Genomic DNA, 23,411 nt, shown 5'->3' with positions numbered 1-23,411 from the left:
TGTATAGTTGGGAGATGGGAGGGCTGCTCCACAGATGTGCAAACGGGTCAAATCTTTATAATAAACATCCAGTGAAAATGACAACTGCTTATACACAGAGCACTCTAGGGCAGGTAGATGGCTGGGTGTGGCCCAAGGCCAGCATCCTCAGTGGCCTGGGACCTGGATAGGTGATGAGTGGACCCAGATATCCATGAGTGGGTGGGGGCAAGATGACGGGCCCTAGAACACTGTGCATTTACAAAACCATCTAACTACCGGCGGGGGGTGAGGGGGGGGTAGCTGTCCTGTGTGTGTGTCAGGCTGTTCATTCTGGAATGAGGAGGGGTGGTCGTTATAGCATATTCTGTGGCTGGTGGGCTTGGAGAGGGGCTACTTTATGGAGAGAATGAGGATGATGATGAGACTGTACAGGCCCAGCACCTCTGCGAATAGTCGGGCTGCTGGGCCATGTCCACCATGCTGGTGTCCCCCACAATGTCAGTGGAGAAGTCACCTGCCAGCCCACTCAGGCCAGCACCCAGTGGGAGGACTCCTGTAGAGACCACTGCCTTTATTCGGGGAGTTGTCAACTAGAACTGCCACTACAGGCCATAGACGGCAATGATGCCGGCCATGACCACTGGGATGAGGGACTTCATGAGCAGCTCTGGTCCCATGACAGTTATGGCTGCCGTGCCGGTGCCACTCTTGGCTGTACCATAGGCAGCAGCCAGGGCGCTGAAGACCAAGGCAGCCAAGGTGCCCATGGCGGCGAAAAAGGAGGCCTACTCTGTGAAGGACAGACAACAGGGCAATGAAACAAAAGAACAGACAGCTAAAGTACTGTGAAAACTTGTAGTTAAAAATTTCCCACCTGGTAGACCTTCCCCTGGACCCTAAGAGGATTCCAGGAACTAGGTAGGAGGGAGATAGGCATCAGCCGGAGCTGACCACTACATTGTGCAAATAGAACTGCTCACCCCTCAGACACAATGGCTAACTGCAGATATCCGCTTCTGTACATGCTTGCTTGCTCGCAGACCCTTAGCCCAGTTTCTTAACAGGGGCTAAGAAAACTATATAAGCAACCCTCCCCCTGAGCTCGGGGCTGCTCTCTCCTCTGCGTGTAGGATGGGACCGTCGCCGCGCGGCTAATAAAGCTCTCTTAATTTGAACCCAGTTCGGAGTCTGAGTCTGGTCTGTCTCGTTGGTCTACAACTCGGACTGGTGAGGTATGGAGGAGGTGTCTGCTCTCGTGTCCCCTGTCACAGCACTGACCACAACAGCCACAAACTGTCTGCTTGCCCGTGTCTCCCTTGTAGACTGAGAGCTCCGTGAGCGCAGGGACTGTGCTGCCCTGGTCCCTGCTGAAGCTCCAGCCTATAGCACTGGATCTGACACAGCCAGGGTTCATAAAATATGTTGACAGATTGGCGGATGGATGAACCAACTTCAGCAAAGCCTGGGCTGAGCTTACCTGGGCCACTGCAACAGCCTCCTCACTGAACTGGCAGCCAGTGACCTCTGATCTGGCCATGCTGCTCTCTGTGTAAAACCTCCTCTGGCTCTCTACTGTCCTCCAGAACAGAGGCCGGATTCCTTAGAAAGCATTTGCAAGTCTTCTCCTGCCCGGCTCTGCCTAGTTCTCAAACCTCATTCTCACCAGTCTTCATCACGTCAAGTACCTCCAGTTCCCCAAATGGCACGTCCTGCATACTCTCCTCTGTGGGGCTGGGGGGCTGGAAGATGGACGATTTGTAACCTTGGGTTAATGCATTCTCGCTGTCTGGCCAGTCCAGGTGCAACTGAGTGCTTCATTTGCATGTGAATAAGGTTTGCACCGGTGGACTAATGGGTCCTAGGACTCAAGAATGTCTGTTATTTTCAGTTTCGACGTCTCTCTCCCCCGAAGAAAGCAAGAGACAAAACCAGGCTGCATAGTTTACAGAGACGCCATCTCAAGGAAATCATTTACATTCATCCACTTGTAACCTGGGGGTCCCTATCTGCAAATAAATGGGACTGCATCCTAAGACCGAGGGCGTTTGCTTCCCGGCAAAGCTCCCCCTCACTCCCAGCAGCGTGCGCCCGTAGTGTCATTGCCTTGCGCCGACCCCCGCAGGCCGGCCGGCCCTTCTCTGTGGAGAACCTTCTAGCCTCACTTTTTCCTGGCGAACTCTCGCGCCCAGTGCAGACAAGAGCCTTCCCTGCTCCGCGGCCGTGTGCTCCCTCCGCTCAGACTGGCCCAGGGTCCGCCGCCCCTGGCCTGGGAGCTCCAGAGGGCGGGGGCCAGCGGCTCACTATGACTCCAGGAGAAGGGGAGGGAGACGAGGAATCAGAGCGTGGGGTCGACGGGAAGCTCGTGAGAAAACATCCGAAACACCCAGGCGTGGGGCTCCAACGAAGCCGAGGCGCTGGCCGCCTTCCGCGCCCCTCACAAAGATGGAGGCGCAGAGCCACGCCCCTCGCCGGCCCGCGGCCCGGTGTGGGCGGGTCTACGGGCGGAAGTGACGCGACCCGGAAGTCCGGTCCATCGCTCGGCCGTCGGGCGCGCGGTGCAGAGGCCGCGGCGGCAGCGAGCGGGGCCATGCCGGCGGCGGGGCGGCTCGGGAGCGGCGCGGCGCTGTGGCTGCTGTTGGCGGCCCGGACGGTGGCGGCGATCGACCCCATCAGCGTGAGCGTCGCCCTCGGGGCCGCGTCGGTCCTCACCGGCCTCGTAACCTACACGGACCTGTACTGTCGCTTCGCCGAGTGCTGCCCCAAGAAGCAGCGGCTCAACGAGACCGGTAGGACGGGTCGGCCTGCAGGGGCGCGAGGGGCGCCCGGGACCGGCCCCACGGCGCTCACCCGAGGTGGGGGGAGGGAGAGAGGACAGGGGCCTCCCTCGGGACTCCAGCCCTGGAAGCTGAGCCTTCTGTCGACATAAGAAACGTCCAAACCTGTAACAATTTTTGAGTTTGTTTGAGCCAAGCTGATAATTACCGGGAAGCAAAATCTCAATGGACTGAGAAAATGCTCCGGAAAATGGCAGTCTTATCACTTATTTTATACATCAGAACCAAAGGGTAAGACGTACATGAAACCATTGGCGATAGTTCAGGGAGGCGGGAGAAAGCAAGGCGGGGAAATCTCGGGCATTGGATCAAAAGTAAAACGGATTAGACACATAACTTCTTATACCTTGGTGGGTATAGGATAGTTAACAGTCAACAGATAACAGGGTAACAGTAACACTGGGGGGGTTTTGTGGTCTCTGGTGTGGTGGTTGTGCCCTGAGGGGTCTGGAAAAAGGAAATTATCCTGACATTCCAAAGGTGGGTTATTGTAGATGCAAAAAGACAGTAGACAGGCTCAGTTAAGGTAAAGAGTGACCTTTATTAGGGAAGATGTAGGTCTAGGACATGACTACCTGCCATGACTCGCTTTTAGTTAGGAAGTTTTTATTTCGGTTCATCCTATGTGGTTACTTTACACCTCTGAGTTTGGAAGGCCTGCCAGTCAAGCCTCCTCTGAGCTTGTTAGGTTTAGTAAGTGGCCCCTTTTTTGTCTGCACTTCTGAGACATTCTGCAGTTCATGGGGCCCTGCCCAGGTTCCTATCTAAGTGTTCAGACTCCCTGGGATTACACTAAGAAGAAACAGAAAGTGAAAGTAGCAAGGTCAGTCCTTCTGCGCCATGACCACCCAGTTAAGTAATTTTCAGGTGAGAGTCTGCCCAGAACGCCCGCATTTGGCCCTGGGTCTTCTTACAAGCCAGCAGGGGTGGCTGGGGAAATTTTATGCAGCTCAGTCGAGAGAAGGCTAATCCTTGGATGAACGGACTTATTTAGCTTCTTTATCAGACACTTGAGTGTTGAGGAGGACAGCCATCCATCTGGTGCATTTCCTTGCAAGTAGCAGCATGTGACTGCAATCTGTGGTTTCGCTTCAGTGCCGGCCCTGGGGTTTGGCAAAGACATTGCTGGACCTCTTGCGACTCTGTGCCTCTCTGGCCAGCTGGGCAAAGTGCTGCCTTCCTCGTGTGTGTTTAATGTGCATTTTTCTCTCTGTTCTTGGGTGGGCTCCTGCAGCCCTCAAGCTGGAATTGGAGGAGAAACTGTTTGGGCAGCATCTGGCCACAGAGGTGATTCTCAAGGCGCTGACTGGCTTCACGAACAACAACAATCCCAGGAAACCACTGACTCTTTCCTTACACGGCTGGGCTGGCACGGGCAAGAATTTTGTGAGCCAAATTGTGGCTGAAAATCTTCATGCAAAAGGCCTGAAGAGTAACTTTGTCCACCTGTTTGTATCAACTCTGCACTTCCCTCACGAGCAGCAGACAAAACTGTACCAGGCAAGGGAACCCTGTCATCCTGCCCACTCACCCTGGGTCCAGCCTGCACTTTTCTTCCTGCTGCAATTGCACGGGCCCTGCTGAGTTAAGGCACACCCACCTCGTAATCCTTGGCCATGTGCAGAACTCTCTTCCAATTTTTCCTCACTGGATTCCAGGATAATACAGTGGCATAGATATTTCCTTAAAAGATGGAGGCAAGCCCTGGCTGGTGCGGCTCGGTGGTTAGAGTGTTGGCCTGTGCACTGAAGGGTACATACTGGGTCGCAGGTTTGATCCCAGCTCCAGTTGGGGTGTGTGCGGGAGACAGTCAATCAATGTATCTCTCTCACATCCATGTTTCCTTCTCTCTCCCCCCACCCTCACTCCCACTCTCTCTAAAATCAATGGAAAAAATATCCATGGGTGAGGATTAACCACAGAACAAAGGATGGAGGCAAGAGAGGTGAGGTGACTTGCTCCTTACAATCTTGGTAACCTGGTAGCAAATCAAAAACCTGAACCCAAGTCTCCTAACTTCCAATTCGCAAGGTGGCCACTTTCTGCAATGAATGAGCATGGCCAGCATCCCCATCACGTCCCTTGGTTAAGTGGAGTGGTCTTAAATGATAACTGATTTGCTTGGACACGGCTTCATTGAAGGCTCCCACCTGGGAGGCAGCCTTGCCCCTGCATCTAGCAATGCAGACCGCAGGGGTGGTTTCCTCCTCTGTGGCTTGGACTCTGCGACCCTCCCATCCTTCAAATCCTTGGTGTCGCTTTCCTTCTTCAAATGAGGTGTCTCCTTTTGAGATATTCTTTCCACATTGAGTTTATATTAAGTTGTCTGGTAGGGTTCTTGTTTAAATGAATGTCATCCTCATAAAGGTTAACATGCCTACTGGTAGGCGGGGACTGAACTAAAAAAGAAACTGAACGGAAGAAGGAAATAAAAGCAGCTATATGCCACACGGACAAAGATAGGACAGATCGCCAAAGAGGAAATCATTTCCTTGCTTTCTACATTCTTTCGTTAATCTCTAGAGATATAGCAAGAGGTGAGGGTGCCTCTGGAGCCTTTGACATTTTGGGGTTGAGGGCTTGTTGCTGGGGTGTCTTTTTGTTTGCTTCATGAAAGCCTGGGAACAAAAGGTTTTTGTGAAATGTCGTCTGCCTCCCTTGTTTATGGCACCAGGACAAGGCATTGGCCCTCGGCACTGCAAGTCTTCCTCTGGCTTCCTGCTCCTCAGTGTGTCTGGTAAAGCTGAGGTTTCAGTCCACAGTGAGATGAAGGTTGTGGGGGGGTTAACAATGAAATGATAAACATTTGTGTATCTTACTCTTTTAAAAAGTGATATTTAGCACATCATTTGAGTTAGGAAAAAACTTCTTTGCATTTTAGCATTGTTCTGTTAGTTTCCACTTTTCTTTAAAAAAATTTTTTTTCTTTATTGATTTTAGATAGAGAGGAAGGTAGAGGGAGAGAGAGAGAGAGAGAGAGAAACATTGATGAGAGAGAACACTGATAGGCCGCCTTCTGCATGCCCCCCACTGGGGATCCGGCCCACAGCCTGGGCATGTGCCCTGACCAGGAATCAAACTGGCGACCTCTTGGTGCATGGGCCGATGCTCAACCACTGAGCCACACCAGCTGGGCAGTTTCCACTTTCAATAGATAACATTTTGGAAAAGCTGTTACCCAATGAATGGAGGTTAGGGTGCAGTTTCTAAGAATTCTTTGTTAAACCCCAGGGAGTTCTGATTTTTCCTCTTTCAGAGCAGGAGGGATCGGGTAGCCCTTCTGCACCCCTTGGCTGTCCTTTGAGCCACTCATCCTATTTCTTTTATGGTTGGCCTAGGACCAGTTACAGCAGTGGATTCGGGGCAACGTGAGTGCCTGTGCAAGCTCCGTGTTCATATTTGATGAGATGGACAAATTGCACCCTGGGGTCATCGACGCAATCAAGCCGTTTCTAGACTACTATGAGCAGATTGATGGTGTGTCTTACCGGAAGGCGATCTTCATCTTTCTCAGGTTAGCGGGAAGTGGTTTCTAAGGGACACACTTGTCCTTCACTCTCCCAGGGCTAGAATGAGGTCCATCAGCATTCTGTTTCCCAGGGACGAAAGTACTAGCCTGGCAAAAGTGACTTCCTGATTTCTTTTACTTCGTGGTTGCTAGTGTCAGCGTGACACAAAGGGGGCAGGAGAAAATGAATTAAATAATTGCTGGCCAGGTAGCTCAGTTGGTTAGAGCCTTGTCTCAATATGCCAAGGTTGTGGGTTCGATCCCTGGTCAGGGCACATACACAAATCAACCGAGGAAGGCATAAATAAGAGGAACAACAAATCGATGTTTCTTTTTCTCTCAAATTAGTTTTAAAAGCTCTAGAATAATTGCTGATAATGGGCAATTTCATTACCTGAAAATGTTTTTTCTATATAAAGTGATAGCAGCCAGGTGTAGCTCAGAGGTTGAGTGTGTACCCATGCACCAAGAAGCTGCTGGTTCGATTCCCAGTAAGGGCACATGCCCAGGTTGTGTGCCCAATCCCCAGTGGGAGGTATGTACGAGGCAGCCAATTGATGTTCTCTCTCATTGATATTTCTCTCTCTCCCTTTCCCTTCTTCTCTCTCTCTAAAATCAATAAAGAAAAAAAAATTAAAGTGAAAAGTGATAGCGAGTTCTGAAAAAGAAGATTTTAAGGTCTTTGAGGGCAGGCACTATTTTTTCTTTGTCTAGTAGCACATAGTAAATATTCCTTAGTTAAGATAAATGTTAGAGCAGGTACATTTCCTGATTAGACAAAATATTAATATGTGGTTTTAATCTTGATCTCTTGGGCAAACTCAGCAACGCAGGTGGGGACCTCATAACTGAGACGGCCCTGGAGTTCTGGCGGACAGGAAGGAAGCGGGAGGACATTCAGCTGAAGGACATGGAGCACGTGCTGTCTGTCGGCGTCTTCAACAATAAGCACAGTGAGTCTTGCAGGGTGACCAGCCCTTAACCCTGCCAGCAGAGTTGTTTTCTTTCTTTTTTTTTTTTTCTTTTTTGTTAATCCTCACTTGAGGATATTTTTCCATTCATTTTTTTTTTTTAATCCTCATCCGAGGACATTTTTCCATTTTTTGTACAGATAGAGGAGGGAGAGAGAGGAAGAGAGAGAGAGGGAAACATCGATGTGAAAGGAACACATCGAGTGGCTGCCACCCGCACGACCAACCAGGGCCGGGGAAAAACTGCAACCGAGGTACATGCCCTTAGCGGGAACCGAACCCGGGTCTCTCCGGACCGCAGGCGGACGCTCTAACCGCTGAGCCAAACCGGCCAGGGCTTTCCATTCATTTTTAGAGAGAGTCGGGGGGCATCTATGTGAGAGAGACACATCTATTGGTTGCCTCCCACACACACCCTGACCTGGGCCAGAGATCGAACCTGCAATCCAGGTATGTGCCCTTGGCTGGGAATGGAACCCACGACCCTTCAGTATGCGGGCCAGTGCTCTAACAACTGAGCATGCCAGCCAGGATGGCTCAAATACATTTTTATAAAAATTCTCTATAGCCTGGCCGGAGTGGCTCCGTTGGCTGAGTGTTGTCCTATGTACTGAAAGGTTGCTGGTTCCTGGTCAGGGCACACACCTGGGGGGGGGGTTCAGTCCCCGGTCAGAGTGTAAATGGAAGGCAACAGATCAATGTTTCTCTCCCTTCCTCTCTCTAAGCATGTCTTTGGGTGAGGATTGAAAAATAGCCCTAGTTGGTTTTGCTCAGCAGTTAGAGCATTAACCCTTGGACCAAAGGTCACGGGTTTGATTCCTGGTCAAGGGCACATACCTGGATTGCAGGTTCGATCCCTGGCCCCAGTTGGGGTTGTGTGGGAGACAACCAATTGCTGTGTCTCTTACACACCAATGTCTCTCTTTCTCTCCCTCCCCTCCTCCCATCCTATCTAAAAAAATCAATGGAAAAATGTCCTCAGGTGAGGATTAACAAAAAATAAATAAATAAAATCAAAATCCTCTGTAGGTTTGGATGTTTCTTAGATTTACATGTTCTAGGAGCCCGGGAGAAGGGTGGCCAGCTGACCCTTTTATCAGGCTAGTTGCTTACTCGACAGCGGGAATTTCAAGGGTAAAGATACAAAGAGTGTACTGTGGGTTAGGATCAAAACGGGCCCTGTAAGAGCAGTGAGCTCGGCCAGGTGACCACGACAGGGTCTTGTTTTGCAGGTGGCCTGTGGCGCAGCAGACTGATAGACAGAAACCTCATCGATTATTTTATCCCCTTCCTGCCTCTGGAGTACACACACGTGAAGATGTGTGTGCGGGCAGAGATGAGGGCCCGCGGTTCTGCTGTAGATGAAGACATTGTCACCAGAGTGGCGGATGAGATGACGTTTTTTCCCAAAGATGAAAAAATCTACTCAGACCGGGGCTGCAAGACTGTGCAGTCGCGGCTGGATTTTCAGTGACCCCCCACCCGAGCAGGGGAGGAGGCGGCAGGGAGCTCAGCAAGCCAGGACCTGGCCTTTCGGAAGCACTTTGAAGACCCCATCAGGGTTTGCACATTTGCACCTGTGGATTTTCGAGATCTAGAAGTTTCTAAGAGTTGATTTTTGACAAGCCACTAATCTGCCAAGTGCAATTGTCATTTTGCAACATGGTAGCAACTGTTGCAGTTGAAGATGAACTTTTTAAATCCACGTCCCCACACCACACTCCTTACTGACCTGGACAGAAGTGCCTTGAAAACACTGAGACCCAGGACTCTTCCGACCTCGGGAGCTACTGTCGCGGCTGAGGTTCAGGGGCCTGCCACAAGCTGGGAGCAGTACGTTCTCACCTGCTGAGAATGTTTTTCTGCTCTGGTTCTTTCTTTATACAGAGAGCATCCCCCGACGAAGTATTTTTTCAGTTAAAATTGGTGGCACCTTCGGGCGCAGGCAGCACCCTGTGGGAGGACATGGGTGGGGCTCTATCCTCGGCCTCTGCGCAGATCAGGACAGACAGGACCTGGCAGCCTGGCTGTCACTCTGGCTGCTTGTGGTGTCCTCCGCTCACCTCTCCCTGTAGCACTGCTACTGAATGTCCGTCACCACTACATGCCCCCACCACTTCGTCGCTGCAGCTGAACCAGACAGAGAGCCTTGGTTTTGAGCCCTTGGTTGCCACGGTGAGACGTTTGTCTATTACAGTTTATATGTGGGCCAGGCTCTGGCTTTACTCCACAGAACCATTTGAAATACTGAGGCACGCTCGTCTCTGTGGATGCCAGGCGCCCGGACCGAGTGGCTAGCTTGCAGGCCTGGCACTGCCAAGGTGAAGTGTGGTACGCTGGAAACGCTACGAGTTTTAAGGGTGTGCATATTTTTATAATGTTTTTACTTCTGAATCTTAGAGAATACAAATATAGGACACTTCTTATTTTAAAACAGGAAGGACACAAATGGAATAATTATTCTTTTATCAGAAACTCTAAAAACAAATGGTATAATTTATTGTCAAATGAATGGTAATGTATGCTCACAATTACAGAACAAAGTGGCTTAGTGTGAAGTTGTGGCTGGTGTTGGTGTCGTCTGATAACGACACCCTCTGTGGCAGTGCCAGGCTGGACTGCCCTGGTCATTGGGAAATCAGGGGAGTCCAGCCAGCGTGGATTGTTTATCTCGTAGTTGCAGTGGGACTACAGATGTAATCAGGGCGTGCAGCCTTTTTATGTAGATGGGGGAATAATATTCTATGACATGGAAGGCCTTGTAGAGGATCACGCTTAGTCTTTTAAAAATGCCAAGGCGAGGCTTAAATTTTTTAGTACAAATGGTCAAATTGGAGCTAAGTGAACATTTTGTTTATCACTTTTTGGGTGTCTGGTCAGGAGGAGACAGGCAAGATTTTGTCTACAATGATGCAATTAATTCCACACGTGTCGGCCACCTTTGGACTGCTGGTACTGATCTGTAACTTGAATAGGCCACGTTGACCGTGGCCCAGCCTCCTCCACCCCACAAGATGTAGACAGGAGCTTCAATTGACCTAGTGAATATAAAATAATAAAGCCAAAATTTTATCCCATGAGATGTCATTTGCAATTTTTCCCCCTAGTTTATGTATTTGGTAACTGAAAGTTTAAGCTTGGAGTAAAGGCTCAGCCCCTCAGGCGCTGGGCTCACTGCGCCCTGCGCGTGCTGGTCGGCAGTCTGCAGCCCGGAGCCGGTGTTCACCGAACAGCGGTCATCCCGGCAGTTCAGCGGGATTAGATGATGGACTCACCCGTCTTACTTTCGTGGATGGAGACAGTACCAGATGGAGCAGGACTTCTAACATACTCTCCCGAGATAGGTGGGGAAGGACATTAAGACATGGGGAGACTGCTGACATCCTGAACCTGAGCAGGCCTCAGACCTGGAAACTACCTGCCGTCCTCCCCCCAGAACTGGGAATGAAGTTCTAGTTGTTAGCCAGATCCCAGCTTAATCGTTCATCCGTAATCTGGCCTGTCCCTGCCAGTAAATTGTTAACACCGTCCCTTTCCCAGGCTGAGGAGCTACCTGACTTTCTAGAATGTTCAAAACCTCTCTGCCATCTTCGCACCCACTCCCCTCACTGTCCTGGTCTGGCTCCCAGCCCGTTTCTCCCCACCCGGACTGCCTTGCCTACAGACTACACTTACCAGATTTAGTCAGAGGACCCCTGTGTTCCCCCCGGTGCTACCGTCTTCAAAAGAGTGATTAGCCCTAGCCTGTGACACCTGGGGACATGACGAGAGGCCAGCCTCGGCTCAACATCAAGGACTTCCCAATACTTAGAGCTGTCCTCGGGCCTGGTGGCCTGGAAGAGCCTCTGTGCAGGCTTGGTAGCCGGGTGGCAAAGGGGTCCTGCAGCCCAGCAGCCGGGCTGCCAGCCCATCTGTGCCTGCTGGGACCTGTCCTGTGAGCACTGCTGCAGCACACACGCCGCCGGGAGCCCCGCCTGTTCGTAGGCACACGCAAGTTTTACAACGTATGTTTAGTCTACAGTGCTCCATGCTCCAGCCTGGCATCTCCAGACTCGAACTCCTCGGCCGGGTGTCAGGAGCTGCACGAACCCCACCCTGGTGTGCGATACCCCACACGCTGGGCGAGGGGCCAGGGCTGTCCCAGGATCCTTGGTCTCAGTTCATCTCATGTGACGGGCCTGGACTGAACTGCTCCTGCAGGTCTTCATTCACAGGGTTTTTCTCCTTCAAAAATGTATTCAGAAATTAGTTTTATTGCCCTGGTCGGTTTGGCTCGGCGGTTAGAGCATCGACCTGTGGTCCAGAGAGACCCGGGTTTAATTCCCACCAAGGATGTGTACCTCGGTTGCAGTTTGTCCCTGGCCCTGGTTGGTTCGTGTGGGTGGCAGCCACTCGATGTGTCCCTTTCGTGTCGATGTTTCTCTCTCTTCCTCTCTCCCTCCCACTCTATCTGAACAAAAAAAAAAGAAATTAGTTTTATTGTAAAATGGTAGCTGTTGGCTTAATAAAAACAGTTCTCAGCACCCGCAAAGGGAGGGGCAGCTGAACTGTCCTAGGAGGAATTGGGAGTGCTAATTAAACATAGAAAGTAGTAGTAAATGAGTGAGGCTTCTAAAAAACATGGCAAAACTTGCCAGACAGCACAGGGCTCTCGGGAATGGAAGGCAGAGGGCCTCCCGGCAGAGCTGGCACGGGACGGGCTGGCAGTCCGCTCCTTTCAGGGGAACGTCCCAAGTGTCTCAGTGCCACCAAGAGGAGAGCCCTTGGGGCCCACTGACGGCTTCTCCGATCTGCCCACGCCCCTTCCATCCCTGTCCTTCCAGGGAACACTGCTGCCTGAGATGGCTGTCCTGTGACGGATCTGGTCACGGCTCAGCCTCGGTCCTCACCCCTCGAACACGTGCTCTGGACTTGGGCTCTCTGCAGCAGACATCACGGTGTGCGTCACAATGACGGGAACTCGAAAAACCACACAAAGCCAACAACTGAGAGTCTGAAGAGTTTCTCAGAGTGTTAAAAACCATTTTAAATAAAGTTATCACATTTTCAGTAAAACTTTTTCATCCTTCCTTGCAACAGCAACACTTGACATTAAAACATGATTTTTAAAAAATCATGAGCCCTGGTCCGAGTGGGCTGGGAGCAGCCACTTCCTCCTTGAAGGCTCCGGGCTGCTCCGGGCCACCGTCGGCAGGTGACGGCCTGCAGGCCGCTGAGTGAGCGCTGCCCAGGACGTGCCTGTCCGGTCAGACAGGAAAACTCGTGGGCTCCGGTCCCAGGGCGGACGGGGTTCGCGGAAAGGACTGGGTGTTGAGTTCTCTCCTCCAGCATGGCCACGACTCCTGTGTCATCAGTCGTCATAGTAATAATCCAACTTGGTGAACACAGTTTTGCAGCCTTTGTCAGAGAAAACTCTCTCCTCTTTGGGGAAAAATGTCATCTCGTCGGCCACTCTGGTCACAATGTCCTCATCAACTTCATAGCCCCGGGTCTGCATTTCCACTCGGATGCACATCTTCAGGTGTTTGTATTCCAGGGGAAGGAAGGGGACAAAGTAGTCGATGAGGTTTCGGTCAATTAAACTGCTGTGCCAGAAACCACCTGGGGAGGGAAAAAGGCGCTGTTCACGCACCGTCCACCCAGCATGCCCAGTGCACCCAGCGGCGTTGCTGTGGGCTGGTGCCAGGCCTGGAGGCGGAGCCCGCACCTGCCCTCAGGGAGCTTCCCCAGCGAGGCAGGAGATACAGCCTGCCAGCAGCGATGCTTCTCCAGAAGCAAAGGCAGGGGACGTGACAGTGGGAAGGGGCACCTTCATGACACTGGGCTATGGGAGACCTCTCAAGGGGTGACTCAAGGATCTGAGGTGGGACAGAGGCCCGCCACCCCTTCGTGCCTGCGGCCCGGACCGAGCGGAGGCAGAGAGGGAATGGCAGCGACTCACAGATTCAGAGAAAGCAAAGGCGCGGAGCTCCGGGGAGGGACCAGACTCCTTTATTCTGGAAACTCTCGACTCACTGGAGTTTCAGCAACTGGATAAGCAACAGGGTTGAAACCCGCTGCCGGCTGTATTGGACAGACTATTTGGGGGACCAAAAACTAGGACCCTCTGAGTAAGAACGTGAAATCCCGGGGCCTCGGGTGGCTGCCCCACCCAGTCACGCCCCCTCCAGGACTCCAGGGCCTCCTGACCCAGCCTGCTGCCCAGATGACTCAGCGCCTGCTGGACCACGCCCCGCACTTCAGCTCTCGCTCAGCTGCTGTGCTCTCCCACCTTCATCCCGCTCTGCCGCCAGTTCCCACGTGAGAACCACTCACACGAGCAGTTCTCCGACCCAGCTGGTGTCCTACAGCTCAAGTCCATTCCCACACTGTCTCCCTGACGTAGCACCACATCCCACGGTGGAGGGCTCGGCACCCACTTCCACCGATCGCAAGTCCAGGTTGTCACTTGCACTTCTGACCGACTAGCTCGAGGGCCTTGGGGCTGACTGCTTTGCTAGAGGGCTCCCAGAACTCAGGGATGGGGCGCTTACTAGGTGACCGGTTTTATCATAAAATGATGTAACTTAGGAACAGCCAGATGGAGAGACTCCTAGATAGTCGATAATACTGTGGTAACGGTGTATGGGGCCAGGTGGGCACAGGAAATACTCGGGAGCACTTTGTAAAGTATATGCTTGTCCAACCACTATGCTATACCCCTGAAACTAATACAGAGTAATATCGAATGTCAACTGAAACTGAAAAAAAAAATAGACTCAGAGGGCGAGGCCCGGGACAGGACAGAGCCTCTCAACCACAATCCTAGCACCTCCACCAGTTCCTGACCCGGTAGCTCCTGGAACCCCGTCCTCTGTGGTTTTTATGTGGGCTTCATTACATAGGCATGATGGAGTCAGCCTCCCTCCAAACCCTCTAATCACATGGTTGGTCCCCCTAGAAACCAGCCCCAGCCCTCAGGTGCTTTCCAAGTCACCTCATTAACACAAACTCAGGTTGTGGTTGAAAGTAGTTTATGAATGTACCTTATGGCCCTTATCAGTTAAGATAAATCCAAGGGTTTTAGGAGCCCCGTGCCAGGAACAGGGATGAAGACCAATGTACCTCTTATCACACGTCCCGGTGTCACAAGCGGAGTTCCTGCTTTTCTGGCCAACCGCGCTCTGCACACGACTGGCGCTCAGTACATATCTAAGTGCCAGGGTGGAGTCTGAGTCCACAGGAAAGAACAAAACCAACCCCTGAGCAGTAGTGGGCAGCTCCTCCCCGAAGGCCTCATGTGTGCCAGGCGCTCGGCCCTGGGAATCAAGCACAGGGCCGGGCAGACAAGGATGCTGCCCTCGTTTGGTTCAATCCGGGAGCCCCCCAGCAAGCTAGTAAGTAGACCATTTCAGATAGTGCCCGGGGCTGTGAATATGAGACGCAGTGATCAGGCAAGGAGAGCAGCAGGGTAGTTAGCCAGGTGGTCTGGCAAGGCCCAGCTGAAGAGGTGACCTCCAGGCAGTCTGGACAAGGGACCAACCACATGAAGACCCAGGAAGAATGTGCTGGCAGAACAGGTGGTCTCAGTCTCCTGGCTTTATTTACTTCTCTGTTTGTTTTGTTTAATTGATTTTTTTAATAGAGAGAAACATTGGAGAGAGAAACAGATTGCCTGCCTCCTGCACATCCCCTACTGGGGATCGAGCCCACAACCCAGGCACGTGCCCTGACTGGGAATTGAACCAGGACCTCTCAGTCCATGGGATGATGCTCAATCCACTGAGCCACACCTGCCAGCCCGGTCTCGTGGCTTTAGAAAGCATCTACGGACCCTCCCCACTCTGTACCCTCAGCTTGACACCCATGAAACTCCCCCGTAATGTCCAGCGACCAGCTCATCTCTGCCTGGATGCCACCAGTGTGTCACCCTCACTGAACACACCTGTCTTCACCTCCCAGCTTCCCCACAGACCTGAGCTCTGCAGTCCGTCTCCCAGAAGGCAGCGCCACCCTTCCGAGTGCTACACCAAATCTTTGATCCATCTCTCTCATTTCTACACACAATCTGTTAGAACATCTTATCGTTGCTACCTTCAAAACACACCCTAACCCAACAACGTCACTGCCCCCACCGCCACCCGCTGCTCCGAGCCCCAGCATTTCTCCCCTGGGCAGCTCCTGTTAACGCTGAATCTGACTGTGTCACCGCTGGAAACCCTCCAGGGGCTCCCTCCCCTAACGGAGTCAAACCCAAGGCCTCACCGGTGCCCCAGCTGTCTGCGATCTGCTCCTCCACCCTGTCTCCCCTCTTATCTAACCAGCTCTCCTCCTTTGTTTTTTTTGTTTTTTTGTTTTTTTTATCCTCACCTGAGGACATTTTTCCACCTTTTGTACAGATAGAGTGGGAGGGAGAGAGAGAGAGAGAGAGAAACATCGACGTGAAAGGGACACATCGAGTGGCTGCCACCCGCACGACCAACCAGGGCCGGGGACAAACTGCAACCGAAGTACGTGCCCTTAGCGGGAACCGAACCCGGGTCTCTCCGTACCGCAGGCCGACGTTCTAACCGCTGAGCCAAACCAGCCAGGGCCAGCTCTCCTCCTTTGTTCATCCTGGGCCAGCCAGAGTGACCCCAGGCCACTCCCACCTCAGCTCTGGTCCATACTGTTCCCTCCAATGTCCACACGGACCACTCCCTCCCTCCTCGGTCAGCTCAAATGTCATCTCACAGAGCGCCCTCCCGGACCTCTCTAAAACCGCAGCCCACCCTCATCCCAGCACCCGCAAACCGTCTTTCTTAGTTACTTTCTCCCACAGGCAGAGGAAAGAGGAAGATACATCTCTACTTCTATCAGAGACATATCCCATCATCCGACATATTTCCTTACTCGTTTGTTATCATTAGGATGTAAACTCCCTGACAGTAAGCATCTGTGTTTTTGTTCACTGTGTGTGCCATTCTTAGACCAGTTCTGACACCTAGTCGTTGCACAATAAATATCTGTCAAATGAATGAGTGCGAGTTCAGCTATCTGCCCACGGCCATGGTCAGTAAGCCAGGTCTGCCCAACTCCGAAGCTCGTAACCTGTACCGTGGCTTCAGGCGCCTGGCCTGGCCTGTTGCAGTGTTCGGGCTGTTCCCATTGTGTGTCCACGTCTGGCATGCTTAGAAAATGACTGAACGTATTACACAGCATTCTGTCTCTCTTATCGGTAATATTCCAGTTGCATGAATTGACAAAGAATATCCCATACTCTACAGAAGTATGAATTTCTTGGTAAGTCTATTTCACAGGAGAACTTCTGCTTTGTAATCTCAAGAATAAACCAAGCAGGGCAAAGACTTGCATGGTAAGAGTCAACCGCACGACTCAGCTCTCACCCACCAGGACAGACTCCATCACGGTGGCTTGCCACCTCCAAGGGCTCAATGCCTAGCGTGGGTGATCCACTGGCACAGCAGTAAGCTTGTAGTTAAAGCTCAGGCTCTGCAACAGGGACACCTTACAGACTGTGGACTTGGGTAAACAGCTAGGGCTCTCTGAGCCTCGGTTTCCTCAACTGTAAAATGGGGACGGTGCCCTGGCTGGTTTGGCTCAGCGGTTAGAGCGTCGGCCCACAGACCAAAGAGTCACAGGTTCGATTCCAGTCCAGGGCACGTACCTCACTTGCGGTTTGATCCCTGGCCCTGGTTGGGGTTGTATAGGAGGCAGCTGATCGATGTGTCTCTCTCACATTGTTATTTCTCTCTCTCCCCCTCACTTCCACTCTATCTTAAAATCAATGGAAAAGTGTCCTTGAGTAAGGATTTTTTAAAAAAGGGGGGGAGGATGGTAGTAAATAGCTCCTATCCCATGAGGTTACTGTGAGGATAACAGGAAAGATGCAGGTAGAGGGTCACACAGTGCCCAGTACAGAACAAGGGCTCTGCCACCGTCTGGCTGTTAGTCTTGGGCACAGCACCCCAGAGCTCTAGGGCGGCGCGCAGAAAGAAAGGGACCTCCCAAGCCATCTCCTCCTTCGGAGCGCCCACAGCAGCTGTCCCTGCTCAACCACCTGCTTTCTTCGACAAAGGAACAGCAGAGCTGGGGAAAAGAGGAACTCGTCTTCAGGAGCTCCACAACCAACAGTTTCCCCTTTCTTAATTTTTTTTTTTTTTTATTATTATTTTTATCCTCACCCGAGGACATTTTTCCATTTTTTTGTTCAGATAGAGTGGGAGGGAGAGAGAGGAAGAGAGGGAAAGAGAGAGAGAAACATCCACGTGAAAGGGACACATCGAGGGGCTGCCACCCACACGACCAACCAGGGCCGGGGACAAACTGCAACCGAGGTACGTGCCCTTAGTGGGAACCGAACCCGGGTCTCTCTGGACTGCAGGCCGACACTCTAACCGCTGAGCCAAACCGGCCAGGGCAATTTTTTTTTTTTAGTTAATATATTTTTATTGATTTTTTAGATAGAGAGGAAGGGAGAAAGGGAGAGAGATAGAAACAACGATGAGAGAGAAACACAGATTGGCTGCCTTTTGCATGCCCCAACTGGAGATCAAGCCCGAAACTGGGGCATGTGCCCTGACCAGGAATCAAACTGGTGACTTCTCGGTGCATGGGACGATGCTCATTCCACTGAGACACAATGGCTGGGCATTCCCCATTCCCCCCTTTTTAAAAGCACTTCTCACCCTAGCCAGTTTGGTTCAGCAGTTAGAGCGTTGGCCTGTTGACCAAAGAGTCACTAGTTCAAGTCCAGTCAAGGACACATATCTCGGTTGCAGTTCAATCCTGGGCCCTGGTTGGTGTTGTACAGGAGGCAACCAATCAACGTGTCTCTCTCACATCGATGTTTCTTCCCCCCGCCACCTCTATCTGAAAACCAATGAAAAATTATCCTCGGGCGAGGATTAAAAAGGAAAATAGTGCTTTGATGTCCATAATGGTCACCTGGGATGTCTAATGGAGGCTCGGCTCAGAAAGGGTCTGCGGAGGGCACTGAGCAACTGTGTTCCTAACCAGCTCTGGGGATGGGGATGCAGGGATTGAAACTTAGGGGCTTGGGCTCATGAACTTACTGTTCTTGTTATTGAAGGCCGACACAGACAAGGCATGCTCCATGTCTCTGAGCTTGATTTCCTCCCTCTGCTTCCCACTTCTCCAGAAATCTAAAGCCACGTCCGTGATCCTTTCCGCTCCAGCATTGCTGCAAAAGTAAGCGCGATGACTGAGAACTGGGCTCCCCCGAGGCGCCCAGGCTCGGGCCCAGAGCTCCTCCATCGTGTCCCAGCCCGGCATGTACCTGAGAAATATGAAGATGGCTTTCTGATAGGAGACCCCGTCCACGTGGTCATAGTAGTCCAGGAAAGGCTTGATGGCATCGATGAGGCCAGCATGCATCTTATCCATTTCATCGAAGATGAAGATGGACCTCGCACAGGCACTCACGTTGCCGCGAATCCACAGCTGTAACTGATCCTGAAGTGCAAGGGGAAGCCAATGCAAAGCTCTCAGCAAGGCAGTGCCAGCCCCCAGCAGGAGCACAACCCGGCTGCTTCGAAAGGGCTGCATTTCCCGAGCGTGTACTGTGCTCTCAGCTCTGCCAAGAACTTTTCACACGCCAGCTCTTTTGTTCCTCTCCATAACCCCACCAAGTGGGCATTATCATACCCATTTTACAGAGGAGGAAACTGAGGCACGAAGAGCTTAATCAACTTGCCCAAGATTATAAAATTATGGAGATCTGAACCCCACCTGCCTGATTCCAAGACCCACACTTGGATTATAATTCCTGTGCTGGGAGATGTCACCCCAATGCTGTCACATTGAACTGCTGGTCCTTTGTCCTTAAAATGCCAATGTCAACACATTTCTGGGTATACCAGCCTTCTAGAAAGAAGGCAGAGACCAAGAGACCTATTTGGCCATTCAGTCTTTATAACAGCATCAAGAAAGTGCTGTTACTTTCCACTGGGGAAAGTAAGACACGCAGGCTCCTCCAAGTGAGGCAACTGAACTCGAGTACGCGTTTTGGCGTGAACGTGACACTCTCGAGATTCTGGAACAATCCTGGAGGCTTTGCTTAAACAAACATTCTGTAAGAACATACTCAGGTACTTCTCAGAATACTAAGCAATCACGATGAGGAGAAAAGACCCTTTTAATCAGAAATTTGAGCTATGATGTTTTTCTATATTTTCCCCCTGCCAGGTGAAGAGGAGAAAGTAGCTGTTTTCTGAGGAAGAGTCTAGAAGTTACAATGTGGGTCTTGACTTCTTATGATTTGGGTTTTTATTTAGCTACTATGACCATGGTTACAATGTTTCATTATCTGTCTCAAGTAGTAATTCTGTTCTACAGAGGGACTAGCTTCGATTCAGAGGAACCTCAGGAGAGCATGTGGCTCAGTGGTTGAGCCTTGTCTCATGCACCAAGAGGTTGCCAGCTTGATTCTAGGTCAGGGTACATGCCAAGTTTTGGGCTTGATCTCCAGTAGGGGGAATGCAGGAGGCAACCAATGGATGTTTCTCTCTCACTGATGTTCCTATCTCTCTAAAATCAATTAGAAATTTTTTTTAAACAAGGATTCACTCAGATCTGCTCGGCTGCAGCTGCCAAGGTTTTCCCACTCTGCTACCCCGATTTCCAGGCAGTAACAGAGAACCTGTATTGAGCACTCACTACAGGCCAGCCACTGTTCTAAGCACTGTTCACGTAACGTTTTATAGCGACCTCCCAAAACCCATCAAAGTTGTGCACAAAAGAACACTACTGCATTCCCTATTTGACAGCTGAAAAAATTAAAGCAAGAGAGGTTAAGTAATTTGCCCAAAATCACACAGCTATGAAGTAGCAGAGCCTGAATACTAACTGGGATGACCAACTTGTCACAATTTGCCTGGAACTTTCCCACTGAAAATCCCATATCCTGGGGGCCCTGGACAGTTGGTGACCCTCATGTTCACCCAAGTAGAAGGGAAAAATATTTACATAGGTGAGGGCTAAATTGCTGAGTGTCTTGCCATGTCGTAGGTCTGTTACATGGATTTAAATAGATGACAGTTAACACTTATTTGAACGCTCATGTGCCAGGTACCATGACACACCTGACAGCTCACTGAATTCTCACCACCCTCACTTTACAGATGAAGAACCTGAGTCTCAGGAGAGGTCAGGCAACTTTTGCAAGATTACACAGCTGGTAGGTGGGAGAGTTAGGACTCAGATCCAGGTGTGCCGCCACCAAAGCCCAGGCTGTTAACCAGTGACGTAAACAGTAAAAGCCGTTTGCAACACTGCAAGGTAAACAAACTTAGGCCTCTCTGGAAATATTTCCTCTTTTACAAAATGAGTTAGATTCGGTGATCTTTAAGTTGGATTTGATCATGTCCATCTCTAAAATCCTCTGACCCTACTTACTAAAATGAGTATCACACTGGGCCTGTTTTTGGAAACCAAAAAGTTTGATAGTGTAACTGCTCCATGCATCTGAAACCTTCTGTAACTTTCATTTGTAGCTATTTTCAGGGTTCGCTCATTTTAAAAAATATATTTTTTCTTTACGTTGACCTTAGAGAGAGAGAAGAAGAGAGAGGGAGAAACAGAAACATTGATGAGAGAGAACATCAACTGGCAGCCTCCTGCAAGCCCCCCCACCTGGGCATGTGCCCTGAACCAAGGACCTCTGGATGCATAGGTCCACACTCAGCCACTGAGCCACACCGGTGGGCAGGGTCCACTCATTTTAACAAGCAATTCCCAAATCCCACTGCACAACCAAGAAACCCCAAACCCAGCAGCATCCAGGAAAGATTCCAAACTCCTGCGCTTGCCTTGTACAGGGTGATGTTGGCGGCGTGGGGAAAGTGCAGTGTGGCCACGAACAGGTGGACATAGTGACTGTTCAAACCACCGTCATAAATATTCTCCGCGATGATCTTGCTGGCAAAGTTTTTGCCGGTGCCGGTCCACCCGTGTAGGGAGAGGGTGAGAGGTTTCTTGGGCTTCGGGTTGCTTATGAAGCCAGACAAGGCACTTAAGATGACTTTCTTTGCAAGATGCTGTCCAAAGAGCTTGCTGTCCAGATCCTTCTGCAGCACTGGGAAAAACAAAGCCAATCAGAGAAGGGGTGAAGGACACGCGGCTGGCAAAGCTCTTCAGGCACCTTGGCCCAGGGATGGAAGGTGGATCTGGGAGCCCTCCCTCTGCTGGTGCTGCCCGTTCCACAGCCCTGGCAGGAGCCAGGCTCCTTCCCGAAGGGGTCCTTGGCTTTACTGCCTCCGCCACCAGCGTGCACCCCGACCCCTGATCTGCTCCCCCCGCCCCAGGGCCGCGCAGGAACAGGACGGCAGCTCGGCACCCACGGTGAGCGCCGGAAGAGTCCCCACCATCCTTCCTGTCTCCGGCCAGGAAGGACCTCGACTCTCTTTGGAGAAGTTTACAACGGTGCACACCCCCGTTTCTGCGTGAAGCAGCCCAACCTGCAGCTCCTAAGTGTCCGACCGAAGTCCGCGCTGTCCCTGGAGGTGGCCCAGGAGCCAGGCCCCACCCCACATCCCCGGCCGCCCCGGTTCCGGGTCCCGGCCCCGCCGGCCTCCGCTCTGCCCCGGCTCCCTGCCCTCCAGGCCCCGACCGCCGCCCAGCCCGGGCGCCAGCCCCCGCCCCGCCCCACCTTCCCGGCTGAGGCTTCGCTTCTGGCCGCAGCACTCAGTGAAGAGGCAGTAGAGGCGCGGGTAGGAGATGTAGCTGGTGAGGACGCCGGCCAGGGCCAGTCCCAGGCTGATGGGCTCCACCGCCCGCGCCACCCCCGACACCAGCAGCAACAGGCCCAGAGCAGCCCGGCCCAGCTTCATGCCCGGAGCCCCCGCCGCCCGGCGCGTGCTCGAGCGCTGCGCGGACCCGGCAGACCGCGCTTCCGGCTCCTCCCCCTCGCCGCCGCCATCTTTGCACCGGGCGGGACTCGTCGCGCCGCCGGCGCCGCCATCTTTGTGAGGGGCACAGCCCTTGGCTTCCGGAGGTGGGCGCCGGAAGCCGCTGGGCCACATCTTTTTAAGTTAAAAAGAAATTTTTTTTTTAGATTTACAGAAAAATTAAAAGACAGTGCGGAGAGAGGCATACGCCTCCCCTCCGATCTGGCACATAGTTTCCCCTCTTATTAACATCTGTATGTTACACTTGCTACATACGAACCTGTGTTGCTATAACAAGTTTGTCCAGATAGTTCCTTAGTTTTTATCTACTGTCCTGTTTCTGATCCAGGCACCCATCCAAGAAACCACATTGTATTTAGTTGTCCCAGCTCCTTAGTCTGTGGTTTTTTTCAAACTTTCCTCAGTTTTGATGACCTTGACAGTTTGGGGGAGTACTGGTAAAATCTTTGGTAGGACGCCCCACGATTGAAATCCCAATGTTTGTCTCATAGTTAGACTGAGGCTATGGTTTTGGGGATGAATATACTTCACAGAGGTAAAGCACTGTTTTTATAACATTATATCAGGGTTGCAGACTATCAACATGATTTATGACTACTGATGTTGACCTTTGTCCCTGGATGAGGTAGTGGTTGTCAGGTTTCTCCACTATAGTTATTGCCACTCATTCATTCCGAGTTTTGAGAATTGTCTATGTGTCCCATTATGGACTTGAGCCTGGAGATTCAAGAAAAAAATTAAGCATACATGATTCCTGTGTTCACCTTCACCTTGCATTCTACTGGAGCGGGAAAAAAACAAATTATCTCCATTTTACAGATGAGAAAACTGAGACTCTGAGGGAAAGGCCTTTGCCCAATGATATAATAATAAGCTGTGAGCAGGGCTCAGATCTGATTCCAAAACCAAACTTCTCTTACCACAATGCACACTCTAATCAGCCCAGAAATCATCAGACCTGTTATTTCCTCATCCCAAACTGTTCAAATGCCTAAGGAAAAATGACAGCACAAGTGGCACTGTACTTGGCAGCTAAGAAGTGGGAGCCTGTCTGCTCTCCTGAATCACATGAGCAGCGCCCTCTCAGTCATTCAGTTCTGCGTTTGAGCTGCCCAACCTCCGGTCTGAACTCAGTGCCCCACGCTGGTGGGAGGAGACACAAGACGAACAAGAAGGCTAGATTCATTTCATATTTAATGCCAAAGTGAGG

General features: G+C 51.5%; 2 protein-coding genes and 1 pseudogene across 2 annotated transcripts; 1 reads left to right on the top strand and 2 right to left on the bottom strand.

The window, feature by feature from the left end:
• Nucleotides 1-372: 372 nt before the first annotated feature.
• LOC118629921 lies at nucleotides 373-761 on the bottom strand (annotated as a pseudogene).
• Nucleotides 762-2,569: 1,808 nt separating this feature from the next.
• On the top strand, nucleotides 2,570-10,611 carry TOR1B (torsin family 1 member B). Its single transcript, XM_036261530.1, has 5 exons — nucleotides 2,570-2,768; nucleotides 4,051-4,316; nucleotides 6,155-6,330; nucleotides 7,150-7,277; nucleotides 8,528-10,611. Exons 1-5 carry the CDS (start codon nucleotides 2,570-2,572, stop codon nucleotides 8,767-8,769), a joined length of 1,011 nt encoding a protein of 336 aa, XP_036117423.1. The 3' UTR covers nucleotides 8,770-10,611.
• Nucleotides 10,612-11,770: 1,159 nt separating this feature from the next.
• TOR1A (torsin family 1 member A) lies at nucleotides 11,771-22,164 on the bottom strand. The gene is made up of 5 exons (XM_036262024.1): nucleotides 21,943-22,164; nucleotides 21,104-21,369; nucleotides 18,574-18,749; nucleotides 18,350-18,477; nucleotides 11,771-12,896 (listed from the first exon to the last, which is right to left on the bottom strand). The coding sequence occupies exons 1-5, from the start codon at nucleotides 22,121-22,123 to the stop codon at nucleotides 12,646-12,648; spliced, it is 1,002 nt and encodes a 333-aa protein (XP_036117917.1). The 5' UTR covers nucleotides 22,124-22,164; the 3' UTR covers nucleotides 11,771-12,645.
• Between the last annotated feature and the right edge of the window lie 1,247 nt (nucleotides 22,165-23,411).

The sequence above is a fragment of the Molossus molossus genome, unplaced genomic scaffold (genome assembly GCF_014108415.1).
Source record: "Molossus molossus isolate mMolMol1 unplaced genomic scaffold, mMolMol1.p scaffold_m16_p_14, whole genome shotgun sequence".
Classification (NCBI taxonomy): Eukaryota; Metazoa; Chordata; class Mammalia; order Chiroptera; family Molossidae; genus Molossus; species Molossus molossus.
This window is presented reverse-complemented; position numbering and strand designations above follow the sequence as displayed.